Here is a 23,730-nt window from a genome sequence, read left to right on the forward strand (position 1 = left end):
AACTGTTTTAGTATATACCAGACAAGTTGAATGACTAGCGGACCAAAACATCACTTTCGGTAAACAAAGCGACGCGCGAAGGCAGTTTGTTTCTCTTTAGCTGCTCGGAGGTGAATAGTACTTTGCTAATCAGCTCCGTGTTAACCAATCAGCGCGCGCGAAAAGCACTATTCTGAGGCGAATAATTGTTTTAGTATAGTTTTCACAGGTGAATATCAAGACTGCAAAATAACAATAACACGAAAACAACAAACACAGATGCTCTCTTGCATACATGTGTATAAAACAGAATAAAACAAACACTACGAAAAAGTTAGATATCTGGTACCTTTGTTTAATCGTTGGTGACTTCTGACCAATTGTGTGAATCCTTTTGAAATGACCAGTTCTGTTGAGAAGAGAACTACTAAAGTGAATGATGTTTTGTTAGCCGATCTGACTGAGTTTTTCATTCTCCAAAACCACTGACCATATGCATGTTTACGATCAATTCTAATGCCTTGAAAACCATCTCTTGAAAATATTTTCGGTCCAGAAGAATTTCCAATGTTTTAAATATCCAGGACTTGGAATGATTTCTTTCAAACGAGGGAAATTTCATTCAGCAAATTCCGCCATGTCCACTAGCCTGGATGGCAAATGTGGCATGGCTTACTAGCCAAGCCTTGAGACGATATATTCATCGCCAAGCGCGGTGAATATTTAATAAATTCTATTGTTCATGTCGCGAACCAGTTTTGCGAAGTGTAATGGAGCATGCGGTAAGAATTGAGCTGTGATATTTTTCAATCGTTAAACGCAATGTTGTCACTGTTTTAAGGAATTTTTCGAGATTAAACCGTTGTTGGAATCATTCGTTTTTGCCGTGGTTTATCTGATACAATCACAGCAAATCTTCTCAAAATCAACGCCTAAACAAACATAAGTTTGCAATCTTCTATGTGACAGAAGCCTCCATCTTATGTGTCAAACGTTAGCTGTTGAGACTGACACATTTTTGCATTCTAATTGCATTCGGCTCGGGTTGAACACTTTTAAAACTGAAAACTTATCGTGGCAGCCATTTTATTTCGTTGAAAACCATCAATGCGCATCCCTAAGCTCACTTTTCAGCCCGGGCTGAAATTGAAAACGCGAGTACATGAGGTTTTTCAACCCTTTTTCCCGGGCTGAGATTTCGGATCAATTTAGGTTTCTGGGAAACTGCTCACCTACCCCCTCCCCAAACCTAACATTAACCCTTACTTATCGCTTTGGGCAAAATGTTAGGTTTGGGGATGGAGGGGTAGGTGAGCAGTTTCCCAGAAACCTAAATTGATCCGAGATTTCCAGCCCGGTTTCAAAAACCGGGCTGGAAATTGTAATGTTTGCAATCTTCCATGTAACAGAAGCCTAGATCTTATGTGACAAACTGTTGAGAGATTGACTCATTTTTCGCATTCTTATCGTTCTTGGAGAACAGATTTTTCTATTCCGGTGTTACGACAAATGGTGTGATTGACACATTTTTCGCTTTCTGATCGTTCTTAGTGGAATAACAAAATTTTCAACTTCCGCTTTCTATTCGCCTTTTATTAACGTGGCACGCACGCGCAAAACGCAATCCGCTGGTCACTGTCAAGATTAGGGTTTGCGGGTAGGGCCCACAGTGCTCGGCTGGCCCATGCGGCAACTCCCTCGAGCAACTCGTCTCGAGCAACGGTGAGCACCAGACGAAGATCGAAGAATCCGAGTGGCAAGGCAACGAGGAAGAACGAAGACCGAAGATGAGGAACACTGAAGACGTCGACACACAGACCCACAAACATGACGATCGAACACGAGGACCGAACATCCACCGGCGACACCCAAGGGAAAGCATGAAGAGAACCTGAAGAAACGCGTGGAGGAGCAACGAGCAACAATCAGAAGCAACTGGGAGGAGCAACTGAGCAACTGAGAAAACGAGCAACGGGAAACCGAGCAACTTGTGGAAAGCCCTATTTGCGGGCCTCTCTTGGGCCCGAAATTAGGATTGCGGGCCTCTTTTGGGCCCGCAATAAACCCCTTCAAGCGGCTGGTATATTGGAAGATAATGCCCGAGGCTGAAAGATTGTCCGAAAAAAAAAACAGTTGGCCGAGAGGCGAAGCTTCGAGGGCAACTGTGAAATTTTTAGGAGAATCTTTCACGACTTTCAGCCAAGGGCATTATCCTCCAATATACCAGCAAGCCAGAAAGGGGTTTATTTTAAGTTTTGTAACCTTCCGATAAATTTTTTCAACGCGCTTTACCACCGGTTAAAAGAAAAAAAGTTCAGTGATAATCACGGTGTAGCTGTGGTTGAAAGAACTGCAAGTTGATTGGTTTGTGTAATTTTTTAACACTGATTTGATTAAAAAGTTAGAGCTGAAAAGGTGACTGCTTGTTTGCCTATAAAATCGGGCGACGGATAACAAATCGGATGGGGTATATTGCCTGATACCCGTCGTCCGATTTTTTACCACATGATGCATTCTGTCCAATGAGTGCGCGCGAAAATTAATCGGTGGGTTATAAATCGTCACAATCCGAGCTTCTCGACCAATCAGAATGTCCCATTCTTGAATTCACCTCTGGAAATTATACTAAGATGCAAGGAGGGGGGCAATGGGCAGTATTAGAAACCGCAAAACCGAACAAAAAATCATCAAAAACGGCAAAACTACACGGTAAATTTCGACCAAAACCGAAAACAGCACAAAAAAAAATTCAAATTTCAAAAACCCTAAATCTTCTCTATTGACACGTGAAGATTTTTTTAAAAAAGGTTTTTCTTATACGTTTTTTAAATTAATTTTCTGTTCAGTTACAAGCTGAATCCTACTACTCAAACTTGCATTTTAAACAGGTGACCAAATGGGAAAAACCGAAAATTACATCGAATACCAAACCCGAAAAACCGCTTGTATTTTTGCCGTAAACCAAATGCCAAAAGAAGGAATACACACAAACCGCATAAGACTCCAAAACCGAAAACCGCAGTTGTTCGCGGCGAAAACGTACCGAACCCGATCAAACAAATGGCCAAAACCGCCAAACCGAAAATCCCAACGCACCCCCTGATTTAGACAAGGATGTGTGGAAACTGAAAACATCCCTAGAATCAATATTTCTTGACCTAGTATTTTACAGCCGACGGATTCAAAAATAAATACTGGGCTATTTTTTTACCTAGGCCCAGCACTACCCAGTGCTAGTGTGGATATAGCGTATAATTAGGTTAGAAAGCAAACAGCCATAGACTGAAAATAAGATCACAGTATTATCAAAATATTCGTAAATACTGTCAATAGCGCCTTGAGATGATCTCATAATAAAATCAAATTTCATTTTTGTGCTAATTTTTGTGAATAATCCCAGACGTTTCGTTTCGGAACTTCTGTCCCTTTAACAGTGGAAAATTGCCGTTGAAGTCTGCGCGCGTCATTTTATTATTATGGCACTTGCGTAAGAAAACATTATTGATCAGTCTAAGATAAAAGGCCACTCTGCTTATAAAAATCGTTTCAACTTTTAGAAGGTGAGTTTAAAACTCTTTAAAAGATGTTAAGACAAGTTATTTTTGTACATAAGGAACCGGATTATTTTAATATATACAACTTTGAGGACGTCTTCTCTTGAAAACAAAAGTTCTCCAAATTTCTCAATTTTCGAGGTTTTAGAAACTGTCCAAGCAAGTTATAGTGACTTTCTAGTTTGTGTATTAATTGAACGTTAATGTGAAACACCAGTTAAAACCTGCTTATTCAGAATTAATTGTTAGGAAACATGTTTACAAAATTAGGTCAACAAAGACAGGGATAATTCTTTTTGCATCTCAACATTTTTGGGCGTGTAATTGTGTGGAATACCAAAGCAATACATAAAAATTACAAAAAAGCGGTTAAATTGAAACAGATGCCCGGCCTTTTAGCTCGTTTTTGTTTAATATTATTATTTTTAATCACATGATTAAAGATTAAAACCGCACTAGACCGGCTACCTAATTGAAATTCATTAAGCACATTTTTTCTGCAGTGTTAGAGTTTCCCAGCAATAATTCAAATTTACTGGCCTAAGAATAAACATGATGAATACTGAATAGAGATACGCAGTTATAACATTCTACGCTGAAAACATCAAACGCTCGGTTCCATTAAATTACTTTGTTTGCCACAAACATCATCCTTCAAGTTATTCTGTATATTCAAGAAAGGGCTTCGTAAATTGGACAGGTAAGCTTTCCTTGCTTTACATTTCCACAAAATTTCTAATCGCAGGCGATTTGGGCTGATGACTTTCCAAGTCGGTGATGTTGCTTGCACGAGCGATTTTTAAAGACGATTTTGTTTCTATGTTATACGAAACAACTTTAAAAGCAACATTGTTGAGGCGAAGATATGTTACAAGATATTGATTTTTAACGCAACAATGTTAAAAATCGTCGTTTTAAAAAACGCCTCGTGTAGCATCACATTAAGCCGCGAACACTCGCTGTCAGCAGAAAAACTTCCTCAGTTTTGCATTTGCTCGACAATAGGTTTCTTACTCTTTCCTTGAATTTCACGTAACTGAAGTAAATTTTCTCTAATATAGAGACCGATAGAAATTTCCTCAATTTATTTTCATTGGAATAGACACAATAGGAGTGCGCATCATTGTACGGTGGCAAATTAAAACTGTGTGCCACCCGCAATAAAAAAAATTATCACATCGTATTCTGTTTTTTAAAGGGGTTTGATAATGACTTATTGTGCGGCGCAAGAAAAATAACGAGTTTGCACATATGCTAGTAGTATAAATATTTTGCAATTAACAATATCTTTTTTTTATTTAAACATGGTTAATGTTTATTAAAACATGCATGCGTCGTGCTCAAAAAGTCAAAATTCGAATTATATATAAAAATGAAATAAAAAGCCAAAACAATATAAAAAGAAAAAAAACCCTTCACCACCCGGTCAAGTGTCCTTTTTTTTTTTAAATTTATATAGAAACATTTTTTTTTTTTTTAATAAAAAATTTTAAAAAAAAAAAAATAAATAAAAAAAAAAACCCCCTTGTGGACACCCCCCAAAAAAAAGGGGGGGAAGGGGGGGGGGGGGGGGGGGTTTGGGGGGTCGGACATGTCGGAAGTCAGTTAAAATTTTATTACTTTGTCGGTTGTCAGTTATATTTTGTGCCCTTCGCTAGTCGGTTAACCCCATTCAGACCCTCTAATACGGAAAGTTTTGTTTGCCCCGTTGGAAAAGCTCATGCAAAATCAACCTCCCTTTAGTATCACTAGTTATCTGCGTACTTTATATTTCACTTGGCAAGGTTATGTGCTATATGTTCCCTGTTAGAAGTTGGACGTTTTCCATACGGTTTGATGCGATTTTATAACATTCACGAACTATCTCAAAATGATCACGTTGCGCGTCAGTTTGAAAGAATTGAAGCCTTCGGTAAACATTAATTTTAATTTAGTGAGAGACATTTGACTTATTTGAATGAGTGTAAGATGTCTTCAGTTCAAGCAAGAGAAAATCTTGGTTCAAGTTGATTTTAATTTACATTTAAGACGCTTTATATCGTTCTATTGCTGTTAAATTGTGTGCTTTAGAGTTTGTTTTGATAAAACAGCTGGTGTCTGTGTCGAGCCTGCCTGATACGGACACATTTGTGTGTCTTTGGTGTCCCGATTTACTAGTGCCTTTCTGTGCGCAATGGCATTTACTAAACATTTAGATAAAGACCTTGAATCAGGATACATTCTACGCTTTAGTAAACATAATTAGTGAAAAACAGTAAATTTACGAAACATGAAGAACTGTACGATTCTTAATTCAGAAGAAAACTGGTGGCTATCGATTAGCGACGGCGAACGTTTCATTAGAAACTGCATGCTGGGTACAGATTGTCAATGCCGTATACCTTTCTAAAAAAATTCGCTTATCTAGAGTATGAAGCTGGGTTATCGAAGAAATACCAATCCACCAAATCTAAATTGTTTTATACATTTCACTCAAAGGGCGAAACCTGCTTTGGAATGAGTGAATTAATTGGTTCATCTATTTATCTCTTTCAGACAAGAACAGTTATAAAGAGGTGGCAAAGAGGATGAATCCTACTTTTGTTTTGCTGTTATTTTTGGCAAATTGCTGTCAGCTTTGTTCTGCTGTGGAAGGTAAGACCACAGTGCTCATGCAGTCAACTCTGTCAGTTCTACGATGAAGATATAATTCTCCTAACCGAGAAAAAGCATTTACTTTAGTGCCAGTTTTCTGTTTTTACCTGTTTGGTCGAACAGCGGTCCCTCCTCTCCATTATATATTGTTTGTAATCTGAAAGCCGTTTTGTCCTGGTATATACACAGTCTCAATCGTTTAAATTTCTGTTTTTCTATTCTCGCAGAAACCGCAAGCTCTAGTACTCTTTACTCCAGCTCACAAACATCCAGTGCTTGGTCCCAGGAAAGTACATCAAGCCTTGAATCAACACCGTCGCTAGAGACTACTTCTATTACTTCATCCTCGCTCAGTAGCAGTAGCTGGGACTGGGGATGGGACGAGGAGACCGCGTCATCGAGTAGCGTGGTCTCCACTACCTCAACATACAGCGGGTGGTCCAAGCTCTCCAGTACAAGCTCAGCCGAGTCGGACTGGATTCCAACACCAATCTCCAGTACAATCATGTCAAGTTCTTCCATCCCCTCTATTGAGACGCTGTTTGTGTACATGTACGAGGCACTGGAACGTGATCATCTCGGCAAAAGACGAAAGAGGCGCGAACTCAAAACACCGGGTGTTCTACAGAAGAGCAAACGGGATTTCCGTGAAGACAAGCAAAGCCAGTTGATGAAAAGAAAAGCACTGGGGCTCAAATCAAAAGATTTTATCAAGGAGATGTTGCAGCGTGCTTTGAAGAAAAGGTCCTCCTAGGAAACGGATACTGAAAGAAAGAGCGCTTAGCTTATTGCTTCAAAAATAGCTGTAAATTAGACTAACACAGGAGTAACACAACTGTGGAAAACACTTATTGTAGAAACGAAGCGATCTTATAGCTTTGTAGAGACGGCCAGCTGTTTGGGCCTTTAGCAAAAAAACGTCATAAAGTACAGACAAAATTAACTTTAGATTGAAGGACATTTCTTAATAATAGTTAGGCAAGGAAAAGAAATGTAAGAGAAAGGTGAAGTTGAAAAATATTTTAAAAACTCATGATTCACGTAGATACCGTTTTGATCTTACATTTTGTCACAAACATGCTTGCATGCTCGAGAGCCGTTTTAGGCACCGCGCCTGCGTATATCGTCTTGAGTTTATACTTATCGCACATGTGATACGATCACCGTTGCTTTGAACTACGCACTTTGCATGCTTCAGGCCCCTTGTCGAATAGGTTTAGCAAGAGCGAGAAATTAAAGAGCAGGAAGTAAGATTTATTGGAGTGGAAAAAACAAGAACCGTTCTTTCAGTCTACAAAAAACGTATAGTTAAGTTCGATCTCGGGTTATTGCGGAGGTTTGCCCGTTTTTTTTTTTAGCATAGACGCAGTATATTGCGAGAAACAGTTGGTAAAGTTTCGCGTCCAGATCAACTGCCTGTAATAAATGGGCACCGCTTGTAAAGGCAGGTTTTTTTTTTCAATTTATGATATTTGTTTAATTTTTTTTATTATTTTGATCAAAAGCGTAACGTAACTGCTGCCACTTTTACAGTGTAAAGTGATGGTTCATTTGTATGATTGTTAACCTTCGCTATCACCTTTTATCGGATTTTAACATATTAAAAGTTTAAATACGCAATTACCTGTTGGTTCTATATTATGTACCGACTTTCCCGTGGTAGGCGAGCCAGAAATAGGCAAAGAATATACATGGAAAAAAGCTGACCCGTCCCTCAGTATCACTCATGTTCAAAGAGAAGTGACCATCCACCCAGAGTCACCCTTCCCCCACCCCCACCAACAACCCCATCCCCCATCCCAAGCCAAGTTGTAATTTTCCATGTAAACGGTTTGCTGTTATTCAATAAGAAATGTGTGTCTATAGAAAGTGAACTTCCTACAAGGAAACCGATCCTAACAAGGGAATAAAAATAATAATAAAATAAAAAACGCAAACACCGACCCTCCATCTCTGTGATCATGAAAACCCAAGTCTTTAAAACATCTTTCTTTATTATAAAACTTTTAAATCTTCCAGTTGCTATACACGTTTATATTTATTTTATTTTGAAACTGAGGAAAGTTGATCTCTAATTTTTCCGAGTCCGTCCAACATGGTGTCTAACTTCTCCTTTGTTAGCTCTACGTTCAGACGGCGAACCGCTGGCATGCAGTTCTGTTCCGTCGCGTTCTCTTGAACCTGTAAAAAAAAAATTGTTTAAAGTCGTGGAGTTATATCTTATTGAGGTTTGTGAAGTGAAATCGTGGACAAAGTGTTTTTCACTTAAAGGGACTGTGTTACGGCTGAGTTAAGTTTAGTTTATTAAATTTTGCTAAAAACTTGCTATGGAACTTTACGGTTGCAAAGAAATTAACTCATTTGACCTAGATGACAAAACCATAGCTTCATTGCAACCAAATAAGTCTCCCGGGCGTTTTTATTTAAAGTTTCAAGCAAACGAGACTAACTTTGAAAACTGTTCAGTCCAACACTTGAATATTGCAAAAACCCATCTCGCAATCCATTTCAATCTTCGTCACTTTTGGCCAATCCGTACCTTCTTTTGTATTTGTTGTGTTGTTGAAATGATTTTTTTATTTCACCGAAATTGTTGGTCATTTTCTATGCCTAAATTTGGCTAAAATCCGTGACACAGTCCCTTTAAAGTGTCAAAAGTAGTTCGCGTTTTCTTTGGTTTTGCGTTACCACGCTTAGTGATTGGTTTAAGACTCCCGCCTTTCTCATCCAATCACAAGTAAAACTAAACCCAAGCGTGACTCGCTCGCGCACGTTTTCCCGCGCTTCATGCCGGTTTGAATAGGGTGTCAGTTTTTATGTTTGGGCCTTTGAAAAAAAGGGAACAGTTTTCCATCTTCTATCCTTACATAGGGTCAGGCTTTAAAACCTTTGCGGCACACACCTATCCCAAATTTACTGGAGCACGGTGCACCTACCCCCTCCCCCTGCGGTTTCTTGCACTCACCTGTAGCTGCATAATACATGTTGGCATGGACATTCTACTGATAGCGTTGGATGACGTTTTCACGTCCACTCTCCAATCAAAATCAATCAGCTTTGGCAGTGAAACTACGGAGGAGAAATGAAAAATTTCCTGCCCACTTTAAAATGCCGAACCAGACTTACGCAAAGGAATGCGAAAAAAATAATAATGATAATAATAATAATAATAATAATAATAATAATAATAATAATAATAATAATAATGGTTAAAGTATAATGACTTTTGCATTATACAAAATGCAGTGAACCGTCACCAGTAATAAGTTACGAAGCTATAGCCTGAATTTCAGACCTTCCTCATTGGTCGCCTACTACCGAGAAGGGACGTCTGAACAAATCTGGCCCTAATGCCGTCCGGTAATGTCACTACACTTTGGTTTAATTCATGCGGGAAAGTTTCAGTCGAGGCCATGAATTTGTGAAAGAAAAAATCGCTTCTATAAAGGATTACAGGGTGTAAAATTGTTTTTCTTTTCTTTTCTTTTCCGTTTCAACATCCTGTGCACAGCCTGACTTTTAAACGGTTTTAAAAAGTTGCTTGCAACAGCTTTACACTCATCCTTATTCAAGCTCCCTGAAGTGGGGTTTTCAGCACTAATGAAAAATTACTATTTATAATGCACAATAATTGATTAATATGGTAATCACAATTAATCAAGCTGAAGGTGAAAGAGTCGCCATACCTTGCTCATTTGTTGCATTTGTCCTCCATAATGGCCTACAAATGACCATAAAAAATATTTTCACTTTGGTGAAAGAACTTTGGCATCTCTTACACAAGGCTATTAATTATAGATAATTTTACATACATGTTCTCTGCAATGATCTTGGAGATGAGCTCTCTTAGATTCTTGTGGAAATTCTCTGAAGAAAGTAAGAACACAATGACAATAATTATTACCGAAAGATATTGTTGATAATTATTTCTGATATATTAAGCGTGATAATGCCATAATAAAGAAAGACTTGCTAATTACTATTTACACGCTCCAATCTAACCTCTGGCTCCAAGAGTTGTCTCTTTTCTATTTGTTAATCAAATTTGAGCCACAAAGCCAATTATATAACATTTGACAATGCACCAACCTGGAAACAACTCATAGACTGCTTTTGGCTCTGTCAGGCATTCAAACAGTGCAGCACATACTACAGATATAAGGCTCTCTAACAACTAGAAAAAGTCAAGGTTACCATTAATATCAAGAACACTGTTAAACATCTAACATCTCAGTCTGGTAAACTGTATTCTCAGTAACAATAACATATATTTAATTTGTATTCACGAAGTACAACAAGTTAATAACCTGTATTCTGGCTCAGAGGCAGATCTAGAAAATTCAGAGAGGGGAAAGGGGGCAAAAACATTTTGACAAGGTCGCAACCTTGAAAGACGGTTGGTTAAATTTTTTCAAAGCAAATCGAAGGAAAAGGGGGGCATCCCCCCTCTAAATCTGCCCATGTTGTGGCTGTGTAGTAACAACAAAGTACAAATTATTAAAAATTATAATCAAAACCAGCCAATTGCATAGAATTTTCAATAATGAGAACTAGTTACTAATTCATCAGTTAATAACTTAATATACAGACATTTGATTAATTTTGTTCATTCAAATATAGTTGTTACTGGTAAAAGCCATTCTGGCATTGACTGTCTTACCTGCCTTGCTTCATCAAGCCCAGCATCTAAGGATGTGGAGACATTCTTTAGAACAGATATTGGAACTGCAACACAAAATAATAATGGTCTTAATAAACTTACAGTAATTGTTAAAGTTTTAACCTGTCAGAACTATCTCTTAAGTCACACAAAGTGCTCTGTAAGCCTATGTAAAAGGTGCTTTATGGAAGTAATTCCAAAATCCCTGGATTATTATCATTATTTTTTAAGGAACCCCAGGGGGGTATTCAGGATTTCAAGTGACAGGGATAATCAAATAGGGGCAAAAATCAAGACCCTAAAAAATCCCTAGGGCTTCCAACATCACCCAAAAATTCCTAGATTAAAAATTGACCCCTCAAAAATTAACCGCAAAACATGTTTGTACTTAATTCGCAGAACTACACAGCCAAGGCACTACCACAAATCTTCAGATTGCTTTTAATACCCCAAAACATCCCTAATAAAAAAATTCCTACCCAAAAAAAATCACAGAATTGAAAATTTCAAACCCCCAAAAATCCATTGATCGTCCCGGCCACTTGAAATCCTGAGTACCCTCCCCCCCCCCCCACACACACACACACACACACACCCCTGGTAAGGAACACTAACATAGCAAGGGGGAGGGTCCGGCTCCATAAAACGTTATGGACTGAGACGATTGTCAGAAGGGCCTTTGGGCTGGCACAATGGCTCCAACTTGTTTACTTGAACCTGGTGTATCCAATTAAACAAAATCGCACCAAAAATCAATCGAACCCAATCAAACACCAATTGTTTGATTGGGTTCGGTAATCGAACAAAATTGAACATCTATTTTGCTGTGAGTTCGATTTTCAAACCAATCGGACCAATCAAATGCAATCGAACTCAATCCGATTCGATTTTGTTTGGAAATATCCGTCTCTTGACAAGTAAATCATGCAGGACTAACTAGGGGGACAGTGCACCATACAAAATGTCCACAATATAAACAAACAGGAGTTTGGTAATCAAATGTTGGATTGTTGACTGTTCGTTAATCAAATGTTTGATTTTGTTTGATTGACCAAATTTTATTGTGAGTTCGATTATGTTCGATTACTGAACCCAATCGAACGATTGGTGTTCGATTGGGTTCGATTACCAAAGGTTCAATTGGATATTCCGGGCTTCAAAAATCTATTTTCTTTGCACGCTGGTGATACTGATGCATTTTGTAAACCAGTGTAATAGGAACTTACCTGTGTCATTTCTATACCTGAATGCCTCGTGGAAAAGGGTTCGAACAAATTCTTTAGACTGGGCCTAGAATCAAAACATTGAAGCTTGGTAAATATTTATAAGCATTTTAGTCAGCTAGGGGCTATGGAGAGAAGTCTGAATCTTAGTTTGCATGTTATAGCTCAAACTGTGCCTTTCTGGTTTTTTTTTTTACTCTACCGTGGGCAGTTGGACAGCTCGATTTCTCCATTGTGGGCATTTTCCAACCTTCTTTTACTTAAAGCTAACGATATCGGGGCCAGGAGGACGAGCATTGCTGAAATTGATTGATCCATGAGTATCAGCAGGTAACTGAGAACTTTGTCATTTGCTAATGAATTCAGTGGAAGCGCTTTTATTGATACAGTAAGATTCTTAACATTGCAACCTAGATATCTCCATGTGTCTCTACCCTTTTAAAATGGTTCCACAAAGAAATCTCTCACCTTGAGCAACAACTTTAGAGGGGGAAAGAGATCTTCGTCCAGAACCACCGCCATCTTTGACACTAACCTTCCCTGGGAGGGGTGGGACAACTGTACAATAACTCCAAAAAGTTGTCAGCGAGTAAAAGACCCTTGAAAACTGTTTAAGCAAAATTATATGAAAGAACATTTTATTCTCCTATTCTTCCAGCCATGCAAGTAAAATAATAAAAGAAGGCAAGTACTTTTAAGGACCGTAATTACTCTTCCCTATGTAGTACCCCAGGGGTGAACATTTTGACATCAATGCTTGCCTTAGTAACCACGCGTCGGTGACGTTCGACCAGCAGAAAAACATGGCGAGTTTGTAAGTGAAACGCGTTTCGTACAAGAAATTCTACAGAATCGGAATGTTACGAAGAATGAGTCGATTAACACGAGCTGCTACTATTTTGACACGTTCTCTGTTCCTCTCAACTAGGAATTTCCACGCCACGGCGTGCAAAATGTCGGAAATAGACAGCACACAACAGAAATTGTTGTCAGAACCCCTCATCATGGTGGATGAATATGATTGCATCAGAGGTTATGAAACAAAACGTGATTGTCACCTCAAGAAAAATATCCTCGAATACGGCATGCTGCATCGTGCCTTCAGTGTTTTTCTTTTTAACAAAAAGGGAGAGTTGCTGCTACAACAGAGATCAAACGAAAAGGTTACATTTCCTGGTTACGTTACTAACTCTTGTTGCAGTCACCCATTGTATAATGAATCTGAGATGGAGGAATACAACCACATTGGAATAAGAAGAGCTGCGAAAAGAAGACTTAATTATGAGCTAGGAATTCCAGGTATGCGGTGAATTGCTGTGATAACAAGCCCCCACCCCATCCCCCACCAAAAAAAGGCAGGTTTTTACTCGGGGGAGGCTAGGGTCCCTACCATATTTAATCAATTTCCCCAGAGCAAGCTTCCTTTTGTTCAGCACTAAGAATGAAGACTCTGACCATAGTACAGGTTTGAGCCCAGGCCGGGGCACTGCATTGTGTTCTTAGGCAAGACACTTTACTCTCACAAATATTATGCCTCTCTTCACCCAGGTGTATAAATGGGTCCCAGCAAATTTAATGCAGGGGGTAGGGGGGTGGGGGTAGCATCCCATCCAGGGGGAGCAGAAATACTACAAGTTGCTTCATGCTATGGAAACGAGGATAAGCTCTGGCATGATGGGCCACTAAGCTCATATGCAGACTTTATCTCAGAGTTTTGCTTCAAAGGATCAACAAAAAGTTAGGCCCTCAGATTTTTAGACAAATATTGCTCCAAATTTTTTTATGCTAAACAGAGGTCAGTTGTTATTATAATCAGTATGTAGTTTGAGCTTAAACCTTAAAATTGTTGTTTTACAGAAAGCGAAATCAAGCTGGATGATCTCAAGTTCCTTACCAGAATTCATTATAAAGCAGCATCAGACAAAATGTGGGGAGAACACGAAATAGACTATGTATTCTTTGTCCAGAAGGATGTTACACTACAGCCAAGAGCCAATGAAGTTAAAAGGTGTTGGTATGTCTCACAGACTCAAGTACAGGAACTGTTGCAGAAGTCTGCTGAAGATCCAAATGTCTTGGTGACTCCATGGTTCAAAATGATTACTCAGCATTTCTTGTACAAGTGGTGGGCAAGCTTGAATGACTTATCACAATTTGAAAATGACAGTGAAATTCACAAAATGCCCGGGATACCAACACCCATCTTACAGTTGTGAACTACTGGTTAAGGAAAGTACTTCCTCGTGGAGTAAAAAATTTCATAGTTTTATTATATTTGAGATACTGTACTTTCATAATTTATACAATGTAGTTTCTTTGCTTTTAAAGGGGAATAGTTTAGTAATCCCATATCTGTAATTATTATAATTTATGAAAGTTAAGGTGGCTGAACAGAGTTTCTGCATGCTCTTTGGATTTAAGTCCAAGGGTACATGCTCAAGGCTTTGAGACAAACAAAATTTAAATGCTGTGCATGCACAGTTGATGAAAAACATGTTTTATTGTCTTTCCAGAAAGGCACAATTATTTCTAACGAACCAGTCATTAGAATTTTAAGAAATTTTGCAAGGTTGTACTTTAGAAAACAAGAAAACTGCTGATTACAAAACCTTTCTAGGACATTACGTAAAAACATAAAGCTACAAAAAATTAAAATTCCTTCTGTTAAACTTTATTGTTATTTTATTGTTATTTTACTTTAATGTTAAAATCTCAGAATTTTTCTGTGTTAATTGTACACAAACAATGCACAAAAATCTATTGAGTGAATTTTCTGAAATTAAGAGGAATTCAACTTTTTTGGTTAATTTATAATAAGCTGGGTTTCCATGTTAATGCAACATGGTCTTTCGCAACACGCAAAAATTACAAATGAATTAGCTGATCTTGTAAACTGCCAGTTTTGAGCTCAAAGATTGGAAAACTGTGTTCAGCCACCTTAAATTGTTGTTATGGACAATTTATTTACATGATCCTTGTGAGACAAAAAGACCAGACACACATTTCTATGGTATGGTTTAAAGGTTCATTGAACATGTTGAATGTTAGTATAATTGACCAAGTGGTGAAGAGGGGAGGTAAATTTCCACCACATTCACTAATCACAGACACTGAGGTGAATGATTGTTTTAGTATATACCACACAAGCTGAATAACAAGCAGACCAAAACATCACTTTTGGTAACCAAAGTGACACAGGAAGCCACATTGTTTCTCTTTATCTGCTTGGAGGCGAATAGTACTTTGCTAATTACCTCCAAGTTAACAATTCAAAGCATGCTTAAAGAACTATTCACTTGTGTGGTATATACTAACAATTGGTACTCATAAGTATTGTACATACAAATGTAAAAGGTACACTGTATTCTTCAGAGTATGTTTTATGTACAGGCATTGAAGTACATGTAGATTGCGTGGCAGGTGCAGCAGTGTTATAGGGTGCAAGTAGAATGGGAGCACATCTCCTCCCTTTAAGGTACCCCTTCAACTCACAAAATGTCTAGATCAAGTTTAAATTTTTGTGGTATATTGAGTCTGCAGTACAAAAGTATAGAACGGTTGTATTTGCATACAAAACTGTCTATAATTATTCCATTTGCATTCATGGATATAAGTAATATATTAGTAAAAAATCATTATTCTGCTTTTAATTAGAGTAATCAAGATGGTTTTTTCATGGTTGCATTAAAATACAGCTCTAGTGAGTGTGTTACCAGTTTAAAGCTTTATAACCTTTGCTAGGTGTTTCGTTCACATTATACACACAGTATAACTTAACTTGATTTTTTATCTTTCATTCCTCTAAATTTTTAATAAAAGCAAGAAACGGACTCAAGATTTTGTAGATGAGCTTAACAAAACCTGTTGGTCTTTAAAATTTTTAAAATTTTAACATAAAAATGTTCTGAGCATAACCTGATGCTCTGTAGCCACCTGTATTTGCATTTAGAAACAAAATCTCTAGGGCCAGCCTATTTTTTTTACAGCATAATTGATTAAAAGTGAAATAAATATTGCTTGTGAATAAAAAATACAATTTTAAAACAATCCTTTAAGTATCCCAGTAACCAAAAAAGTAACAAATATCTTGCACTGCACTGAGAATTGCCAAGAACATGGATTTGCAATCTAAGGTTACAAAAATTAATTAATTATACATTGTACAACATGTCCAACTTCAAGCTTCACGGATACATCGCTTGCATTTTAATGTGACGTTTCCAAGGTTTCACTGTACTTGGATTCATCTTCAAGTCGCAGTGTCGCCCATTTGTTTGGAATACTAATCTTATTCCATGAGTTGGCAAAGTCCACAAACTTGTCCCAGAAGTCTGGCTTTGTAGATTCCTCAAAGTACCCATTCTCATTGGCAAATTTGCGCTGTGTAGGATAGGATAGGATAGTATAACTTTATTTAAACACAGTATTTCCATCGGCCTATTTAAAAACTATTATTTACTAACTAACTATCTACTTACCTAACTACAAGTACAACAAAATAAAAAAAATACAAATCAATAGAGGCTGCTTTTCTTGGAGGCCATGTATAACACTTACTTAAAAATTGTGGCAAATCAACTTTGCTTTAAAATCATTTAAAGAGATAGCTTGCCATAATTCTAGGGGTAGGCTGTTCCACAACTGAGCACCACTGTATGAGAAAGTTCTCTTTAAATACATGTAGTAAGTGCGTGGTTGTGGAAGAGCTGGTTTGTTTTCAGTGTCCCTTAAACGGTAAGCATTCAGGCTATCATGAAAAACAAAACTTGAAGTCAAATATTCTGGTGTCAGCCCATGCAAGGTCTTATACATCATAATAGCTTTCATTTCTAATTTTTGATGACAGAGATTTTGCCACCCTGGTGCGCGGGACAAATTGTTTATAAGCGAGCTGCACGATTTTGAAGCTTCTGAAGCTTATCAGATAGGCCTTTGTTACAGCCTCCCCACACAATATGGGGAGGCTGTGTATGTAGCAATAAAAAGGTTAGTCAGAATGGATGTGTTGATATGGAAATCAGTTCTAATTAATTGACAACAACAAAGTTTTACCAAGAGCATTGCAGTTTTGGCTGCATTCTTCATGTCCTCCTCCTTGTTCTTGAACGGGGCATACAGTTTAGCTGTGAATTCTGCTATTTTTAGGTGGTTTAACTTTCTATTTAGCACCTGCAATGCAATTATATCACTATTATAACAACGTACTATTATGATGATGAAATAAAAAAAAACTTACAATAGTTTGGCAGTTAACAAGACAGTTTACCTTTCCCTCTTCTATACTTACATGTAAACCTATTAAATCCCAGTGTACCCTTTACAAACCTCCAGCTAGAAAATAGCCCCCCTTTTGGTTTGAGCCCCCCCCCCCCCTGTCCACAATAGGGATTACCACCCTCCCCCACCCCTTCTCTGGAACATGTTTTGGTTAGGTAACAGGTTTTAACATGTTAGGGTCACACCTTTTTCCTGATGTCTGCTCTCCATAAAGTGTATTTTTCCTTGCAATACGACACACAACTTGAGACGTGGTGGGCATCAACTTTGTCAGCTCCTCCCAACAAGATCTCAATTTTTTCCTGAGAAAAATTGCAATGTTAGATGAAAAAGTTTTGTTTCAAGCCATGATCGATATTATATATAATGATTACTTGTTAGGATATTACAAACCCTAATAGTAAAGCCCGGACTTTTCTGTAATACCCATGGGCTATGGGATTTTCTCTGAAATACAATCCTTGCATTCCATTGGTTAATAATTAAGAAGGAAGGAATTTTAATACAGTGTGCAGCAATCATTGCATTTGCAATCAAATTTCCTTTGTTTCATGAAAATTACCGTTAATAATGAAAATTAATAAAAGACAAACAATGAAATGGAAGTCAAACTGGGGTGAGAAATTTCTAGTCAAAACAAGGTCAACAAATAAATAATCCTTAAATCTAGTTACCTTTAATTTTTCCAAAGACCCATGGACAAGCCACGGTCCATTTGTCACAAACATCTCCTTTGCTTTTAGAACCAGTTCCCGCTGCACAAACAATTACAAAAAATCAAAAGAAAACAATAAATGCAATGAGAAAACAAACATTCTTCACCTACAGGTACACATGTACATGCAGAGCATGCAACGGCCACCAGACAAATTCAAGCACAAAATTTTAAAGGACCCTAGTCAGCCACACCTTTGTTTTTGTTTGCATACGAGAATTTCGGTATTATATTTTACCCGGAGCGCGTCCAAACAAAAGAGATCGCTGTAAAACTGTTTAAGGTAATTTAACAGACTTCTAGTAACACAACTTACAGCAATCCAATAAGATTTCACTTCACCACCACACAATTTTCATAATTTCGATGTCATCGAAAATGGCAGAGGCTGACTAGGGTCCTGTTTTGGTTCTCAAAATAAACAATACTGCTACTTATATACAGTACCGCTCAAAAGTAAGTTACCACCCTCTCGCGAGACGCGATTCTCGTCTCTCGAGACGAGACACTCGTCTCGCGAGACGCTTGTAAAAACTGCAAGTTCACGACTCTAACTTCTCTCGAGATTTTAATTACCCATTGTTAACCATACATGTAGAAAAAATAAGCGAGCGAACATCGCCTAGCAAAGATTACCTGTGGTTGAAAACAGAAAATGTGCCGTTTGACATGTCGACCATTCAAGCGAGTTCTTTCTTCCCCGAATATCGCTTGTATTCCAAAGCAAAAGTCTTATTCAAAGTTGTATGTTTAAAATCGAAATCATTTCGTCCGTGGCTATCTAAATCACGGTTTTCAGTCAAGAAAAGAAACGCTTCGAAATTTATCGAGCGATCTTTGCACGGCTTTCTGGCGGTAAATTTCGTCTGAACCCTGTAGCGGCCAAAGAAATTATATTTGATCGGTTCAACAAGCCTACTTTCGAATACTTGTTACATATGCTATCCCAAACTGAAATTTAACCGTTACCAAGAACTTAAAAGGCTAAACAGAACAAGCGAACTGCAAGCGAACTCCGTATTCGTAGTTTACACGTAATGAAAATTATGACAAGTTGTTTATTTACACAGCATGTCTGGGTCTCTGAGAGAATTCGCGTCATTCTCGAAATGAAAAATTTTATCCATGTTTTTCTAGCGTTGAAGACTTCGGTTTCAACGACCATTTTCTTGTTTACGATATGTTAAGCTATTACAGCCACGAAAAACTTTATAACTGGCTTCACGAGTTCCAACTAACATTTTTCACACGTGAGCGGCGATGTTGGCGGTAAAATTACTGTAGTTATGTTTGTCACGTTTGAGCACGTTGGCGAGACTCGAGCCGTAGAAATCGTAACACTGATTACGAATCCAGCGTCAAAATTAGAAATGAGCGAAAAAGAGCTATTTCATTCCGCTCAAAATAGTACTAATGGGTAAAAAATCTAGCTGAACGGCAAATAAACTTCTCGTTGATTAGAAGCCGACATTTGCATAAATCACAACTTTGTCGGCGTTCGTCGCCCGAAAGATAACACATTCCCCGCAAAAAATGTCGCCGATTCCTCAATCTTCTGTGAAACTTTTATTTTAATAAACGCTCGCACTTAATGTGTTCTTTTTCATAACTTCACATTACAACTTTCAAGCCACGATTCGGCGGCAAGCGTGATGAAAGGTCAAGAAACATAACAAGCGTGACCTTTGTTTACACATCGGCGAAGATTCACCGTCAGATAAAGATCTAAAGACAGGAAAACCTCGACGGCAGAAAGATTTCGCTTTCTTCATTTTCGGGTCATGTTTAAAGCGAGAGTAGTGCTTTTAACAGGCGTCTTATATTAACCTCTGATTTTTTGATGGTGCTTTCATTCACGTTTTGCATTTTTGATAAGATAAATTCTTTTGCGACGCGACAAGTTTCGATTCAACAGCTTCTCATGCTAGCACGCACGCAACATTTAATGCAAACCCGTGAAGATGTTGCAGTGTAACGCAAGTGCTCTGCTTTTGATTTTCGATTTTTGAGTTGCTTTAATTCACCTTTTGCATTTGTGATAGAAAGAATATAATAAAGACCAGCAAAGCGACGACTTTCGATTGAAAAGCTCTCTCGAGTTCGCTAGCACGCACATTCATCTCAAATGGAACTTTTCTTACCAGTGAAAAAAGACAAACTGATCGTTGCCAACAAATCAGCAATCTTTCTAATCAGGCAAAAACTTCGAATTTTAGTTGACAAAACGGCGAAAACTCTCGCGAGAGATTAATCGTTTTCTCGTAAGATAATTGCCGTAATTTATGCCAGACATTTCCGCTTCGTTGATTCTCGCGAGACGAGAATCTCGTCTCGCGAGACGAGATTCTCGTCTCGCGAGACGAGAAACTCGTCTCGCGAGAAACGAGACGAGAGGTGGTAACTTACTTTTGAGCGGTACTGTAAATACATGATACACACGTACCCACACCTGATTGGTATAGCAGGTGCTTATGTTAAAATAATATTTAGTATTACTTAATGAAAACAAGACGCAATTTACTATACCTCAAAGCCACAAGTCTTGACAGTAAATGGAAACTTTCTTTGGTTTTGCACTTGCTGTTTCAGTTCATGCAGTTCATTTAATGCTTGGCGAAGGAGAATTGTATTTTCTTGGGTTTGTCTCACCAGATCAGTGAGCAGCCGTTCTAATTTTAAAAAAAGATGCTAAATCATCATTAAGCAAATATAAACAATTACCAATAGTAATTGTTGCCTGTGGAACAGGTTTATATTACCGGTATACACTGCTACGAAAATCCCCAAACTGTGGAAAGGGCCCAAATTTTTTCATCACCGCCCTGCCCACTTTCATTGACAAATTCCAGAAATTCCTGTGGCTCGCGTGCTGCATCTACTTGTCATCACCGTTGTTGACAGTTGCTCGCTTAAACCACACTGGAAAATTGGTCTTGGTTAAATATACAATGTACTTTTTCCGCATTAGTAACATTAATGACAATTTTTTTAATCATTAATAATAAAATTATTTTAAGAAATAGAAAATGGAACATGACTGTTTCTATAAAAAAAAATTGATCATGCAAATGAAAGAGAAATTTTTAGGACAATTTGATACTATGAAAATCATCAGACTTTGGAATGGGCCTGAATTTCATATCACTGCCCCACCCACTTTGTTCTACTGCCTCACCTTCTTTCATCGACCAGTGAATTCTGAACTGTTGTTTTTTTGCGTTAAATTTGCAACTCCGAAATTACAATTAGGATCATCATGTTGAATAAAGCGTTTAATAAACGGTTGGTATTTAAGAGTTGGTAGAAGTGCAATTCAATGAAAATTCAGTTAAAAAAGAGTTATTTATTTCCTTTTAGTGGTAAGTGTTGAAAGATTGGTCTATATTGGTTGCATACCTGTAGAAGGAATAGCAGCTATAACAGTAAATTGTTGGCCATTGGTAGCTGAACTTGACGGCACTGGAGAGTTCTGTGCAATGGATGATGATCCAAGAACAACAGCTGAATCATTAAGAGTTCCACGGGAAGCAACAGGGCACTTACTTGCAACATCTTCATTTGCCTTCAAAATAATTATACAGGAAGTTAACACTAATTAGACATAAATTTGTAAACTGTAGAATACAATTTCTCAAACTTCCTGCGAAAACAAAAATGCTATGAGGAATCAGGAGGGCCAAGAAATTTTATTAGGGGTAAAAAATATCACAAAAGGTACTTTTCAAAGGAACGAAAATGAGTTCAAGAAATTGGGAGTTTTGAGAAACAAAGGATTCAAAAAAAATTATTGGGATTCTAGTGTATCTCAGTTGGCACTGTATAATTATATTGTTGGTGTTATTCACTGAATACATTTTTTGTGGGATAAATTAACCTCCCCTCCTCTTGAACTTACTGCACTTTTCAATAACATGCAAACTCTGAAATTCAAAACCCATCTACAATGTTTGCACTTTAAGCTGATCAATACCAATCATAATTTTTTTTTTGATTAAATTTATTTTATTTATTTTTTTTTATTAGTGTTGATAGTATTTACAAGATTAAGTTACAGTAGACCATACAGCGTACATATAACAGAAGCGTTTTACAGGATGTTGAGATTAGCTACTTGAGATTATAATTTTATGAACAATGCATATACATGTAACTATCATATTTAGTTACAATAAAAGAAAAAAAAATTACAAGAGATTTCCGTATGTTTGATTGAACTTATTAAGACAGTTATTTTGTATGGCAATTTCTCTTTGTATATTAAGTTTGTCCATTAAGAGTGCGAGAAAGCTGTTGAAACATAATTTTTCGTCGTGTAATACCAATCATAATTACATGTAAAACAACAACCAACAGACCAGGCTGGAAAAATGAAACAAACAACCCACTGAAGTAAAAACTTCTTTGTTTTGCGAGACTTACGTGATGCGTGAAGAATTACAGAGTTTGTATGTTGTTGAAAAGTACAAAAAGACGTTATAAACATTTTTTGGGGGGCGGGGGGCATAACTCACCCACCCTCCCCCCCCAAAAAATTGTAATTTCCTACCCTCCCTCATCTATCTCCCCAAAAAATCCTTCACTTCTCCCTGCTCTTTTGTTCTTGAGTACATGTACCAGTAACTACTGCCCCCCCTAACCATGCCCTACCCCCTACCCCATGATGGCTACAGTATACATGTAGTTCATGGGACACTGTACATTAAGTTGCAAAAACTTTGTCAAATGCTCCAGGTGGGTAACAGTTGGGATGCTTGAAGATGAAATTACGGAATTCAAAGATGAAAGGCTTATTGAAAGAAACACACTTGACGCTGCACTATCTTATCTTGGAAATCGAAGTGCACTAATTAAAAATTAACACTGTACCTCAAGTTGTTCATATTCTTGGAAATATGATAAGCTTATGTTCATCATCATCATCATCATCATTTTATCAAAAAAATGTTCCTAAATGAACTTGACAGAACGGCAACTATAGCTACATATATGTCCTGAGTAAACCCATCAAATTGTGTACAACTATCACGTTTCTTACTAAAGAAGCTCGATCGTGTATTCGATTTCACAAAAACAAACGTCGCTGAAATCCATGCTTACCGTAAGCTTATATTGCAGCAGTAATAAAACAAGTAAATCTCTGAATAAATTTAGGAATTAGTACCAAATACGAGTAAAACTTAACCTTATAATTACAAGCTTAACTCATGTACAACACAAGGTTGTGAATCGCCGATACTGTATTTGCCAGATGTTGGTTGGCAAGGGCATTCCATTGAGAACGATATGGGAGCCATATTGGTGGAACTATGAGCTAATGTTATACTGGACAAAACAAAGCATCTTCGTTATGCGATGATCGAAAATGTTACCTCAGTATTGCTTTCTAAGTCCACCTCATCATCGTCAAAGTTCAAAGTTGTCATCCTTTAAGGCAAAACCGAGAAACTCTTCTGCAAAATCGAGACAGTGCTCCTTTTTCTGCCGAATGTTCGGCATCGGCAGAAGATCGGGAAATAACGAGGTCTTGACGGCTGGTTACGGAGATTTTCCGAACATACAAGGTAGCGCAAAAATGTAAAACAATTGAAAAAGAACGGCTTGTGATACTAGATTCCTTCTTTTTTTGTAATATTGCATGTAGTTTCGTACGACTAACTGCAACTGCAAAAGGTTACAGCACTTTGTTTA

At 37.7% G+C, this 23,730-nt stretch overlaps 4 protein-coding genes across 5 annotated transcripts; 2 read left to right on the forward strand and 2 right to left on the reverse strand.

Annotated features, from left to right (window-relative positions):
• The first annotated feature begins 4,099 nt into the window (after window positions 1–4,099).
• Window positions 4,100–7,787, forward strand: LOC144631624 (uncharacterized). Its single transcript, XM_078490104.1, has 3 exons — window positions 4,100–4,233; window positions 6,069–6,167; window positions 6,395–7,787. Exons 2-3 carry the CDS (start codon window positions 6,101–6,103, stop codon window positions 6,919–6,921), a joined length of 594 nt encoding a protein of 197 aa, XP_078346230.1. The 5' UTR covers window positions 4,100–4,233; window positions 6,069–6,100; the 3' UTR covers window positions 6,922–7,787.
• Window positions 7,788–8,143: 356 nt separating this feature from the next.
• On the reverse strand, window positions 8,144–12,611 carry LOC144631623 (COMM domain-containing protein 9-like). Its single transcript, XM_078490103.1, has 8 exons — window positions 12,519–12,611; window positions 12,054–12,117; window positions 10,828–10,892; window positions 10,257–10,341; window positions 9,980–10,034; window positions 9,854–9,888; window positions 9,133–9,236; window positions 8,144–8,348 (listed from the first exon to the last, which is right to left on the reverse strand). The coding sequence occupies exons 1-8, from the start codon at window positions 12,570–12,572 to the stop codon at window positions 8,211–8,213; spliced, it is 600 nt and encodes a 199-aa protein (XP_078346229.1). The 5' UTR covers window positions 12,573–12,611; the 3' UTR covers window positions 8,144–8,210.
• Window positions 12,612–12,752: 141 nt separating this feature from the next.
• LOC144631622 (isopentenyl-diphosphate Delta-isomerase 1-like) lies at window positions 12,753–15,676 on the forward strand. 2 transcript variants are annotated; one of them, XM_078490102.1, is made up of 4 exons: window positions 12,835–12,864; window positions 12,979–13,349; window positions 13,908–14,784; window positions 14,835–15,676. In XM_078490102.1, the coding sequence occupies exons 1-3, from the start codon at window positions 12,854–12,856 to the stop codon at window positions 14,264–14,266; spliced, it is 741 nt and encodes a 246-aa protein (XP_078346228.1). In that variant the 5' UTR covers window positions 12,835–12,853; the 3' UTR covers window positions 14,267–14,784; window positions 14,835–15,676. The 2 variants fall into 2 exon arrangements, with proteins under 2 accessions (XP_078346227.1, XP_078346228.1); XM_078490101.1 differs by having other exon boundaries at window positions 12,753–13,349.
• A 156-nt stretch (window positions 15,677–15,832) lies between these two features.
• LOC144631621 (uncharacterized) lies at window positions 15,833–23,553 on the reverse strand. The gene is made up of 7 exons (XM_078490100.1): window positions 23,412–23,553; window positions 21,439–21,604; window positions 20,569–20,711; window positions 18,002–18,082; window positions 17,513–17,629; window positions 17,103–17,219; window positions 15,833–16,430 (listed from the first exon to the last, which is right to left on the reverse strand). The coding sequence occupies exons 1-7, from the start codon at window positions 23,463–23,465 to the stop codon at window positions 16,257–16,259; spliced, it is 852 nt and encodes a 283-aa protein (XP_078346226.1). The 5' UTR covers window positions 23,466–23,553; the 3' UTR covers window positions 15,833–16,256.
• Between the last annotated feature and the right edge of the window lie 177 nt (window positions 23,554–23,730).

Source organism: Oculina patagonica, chromosome 12 (genome assembly GCF_052425735.1).
Source record: "Oculina patagonica isolate OP01 chromosome 12, crgOcupat, whole genome shotgun sequence".
Taxonomy (NCBI): Eukaryota; Metazoa; Cnidaria; class Anthozoa; order Scleractinia; family Oculinidae; genus Oculina; species Oculina patagonica.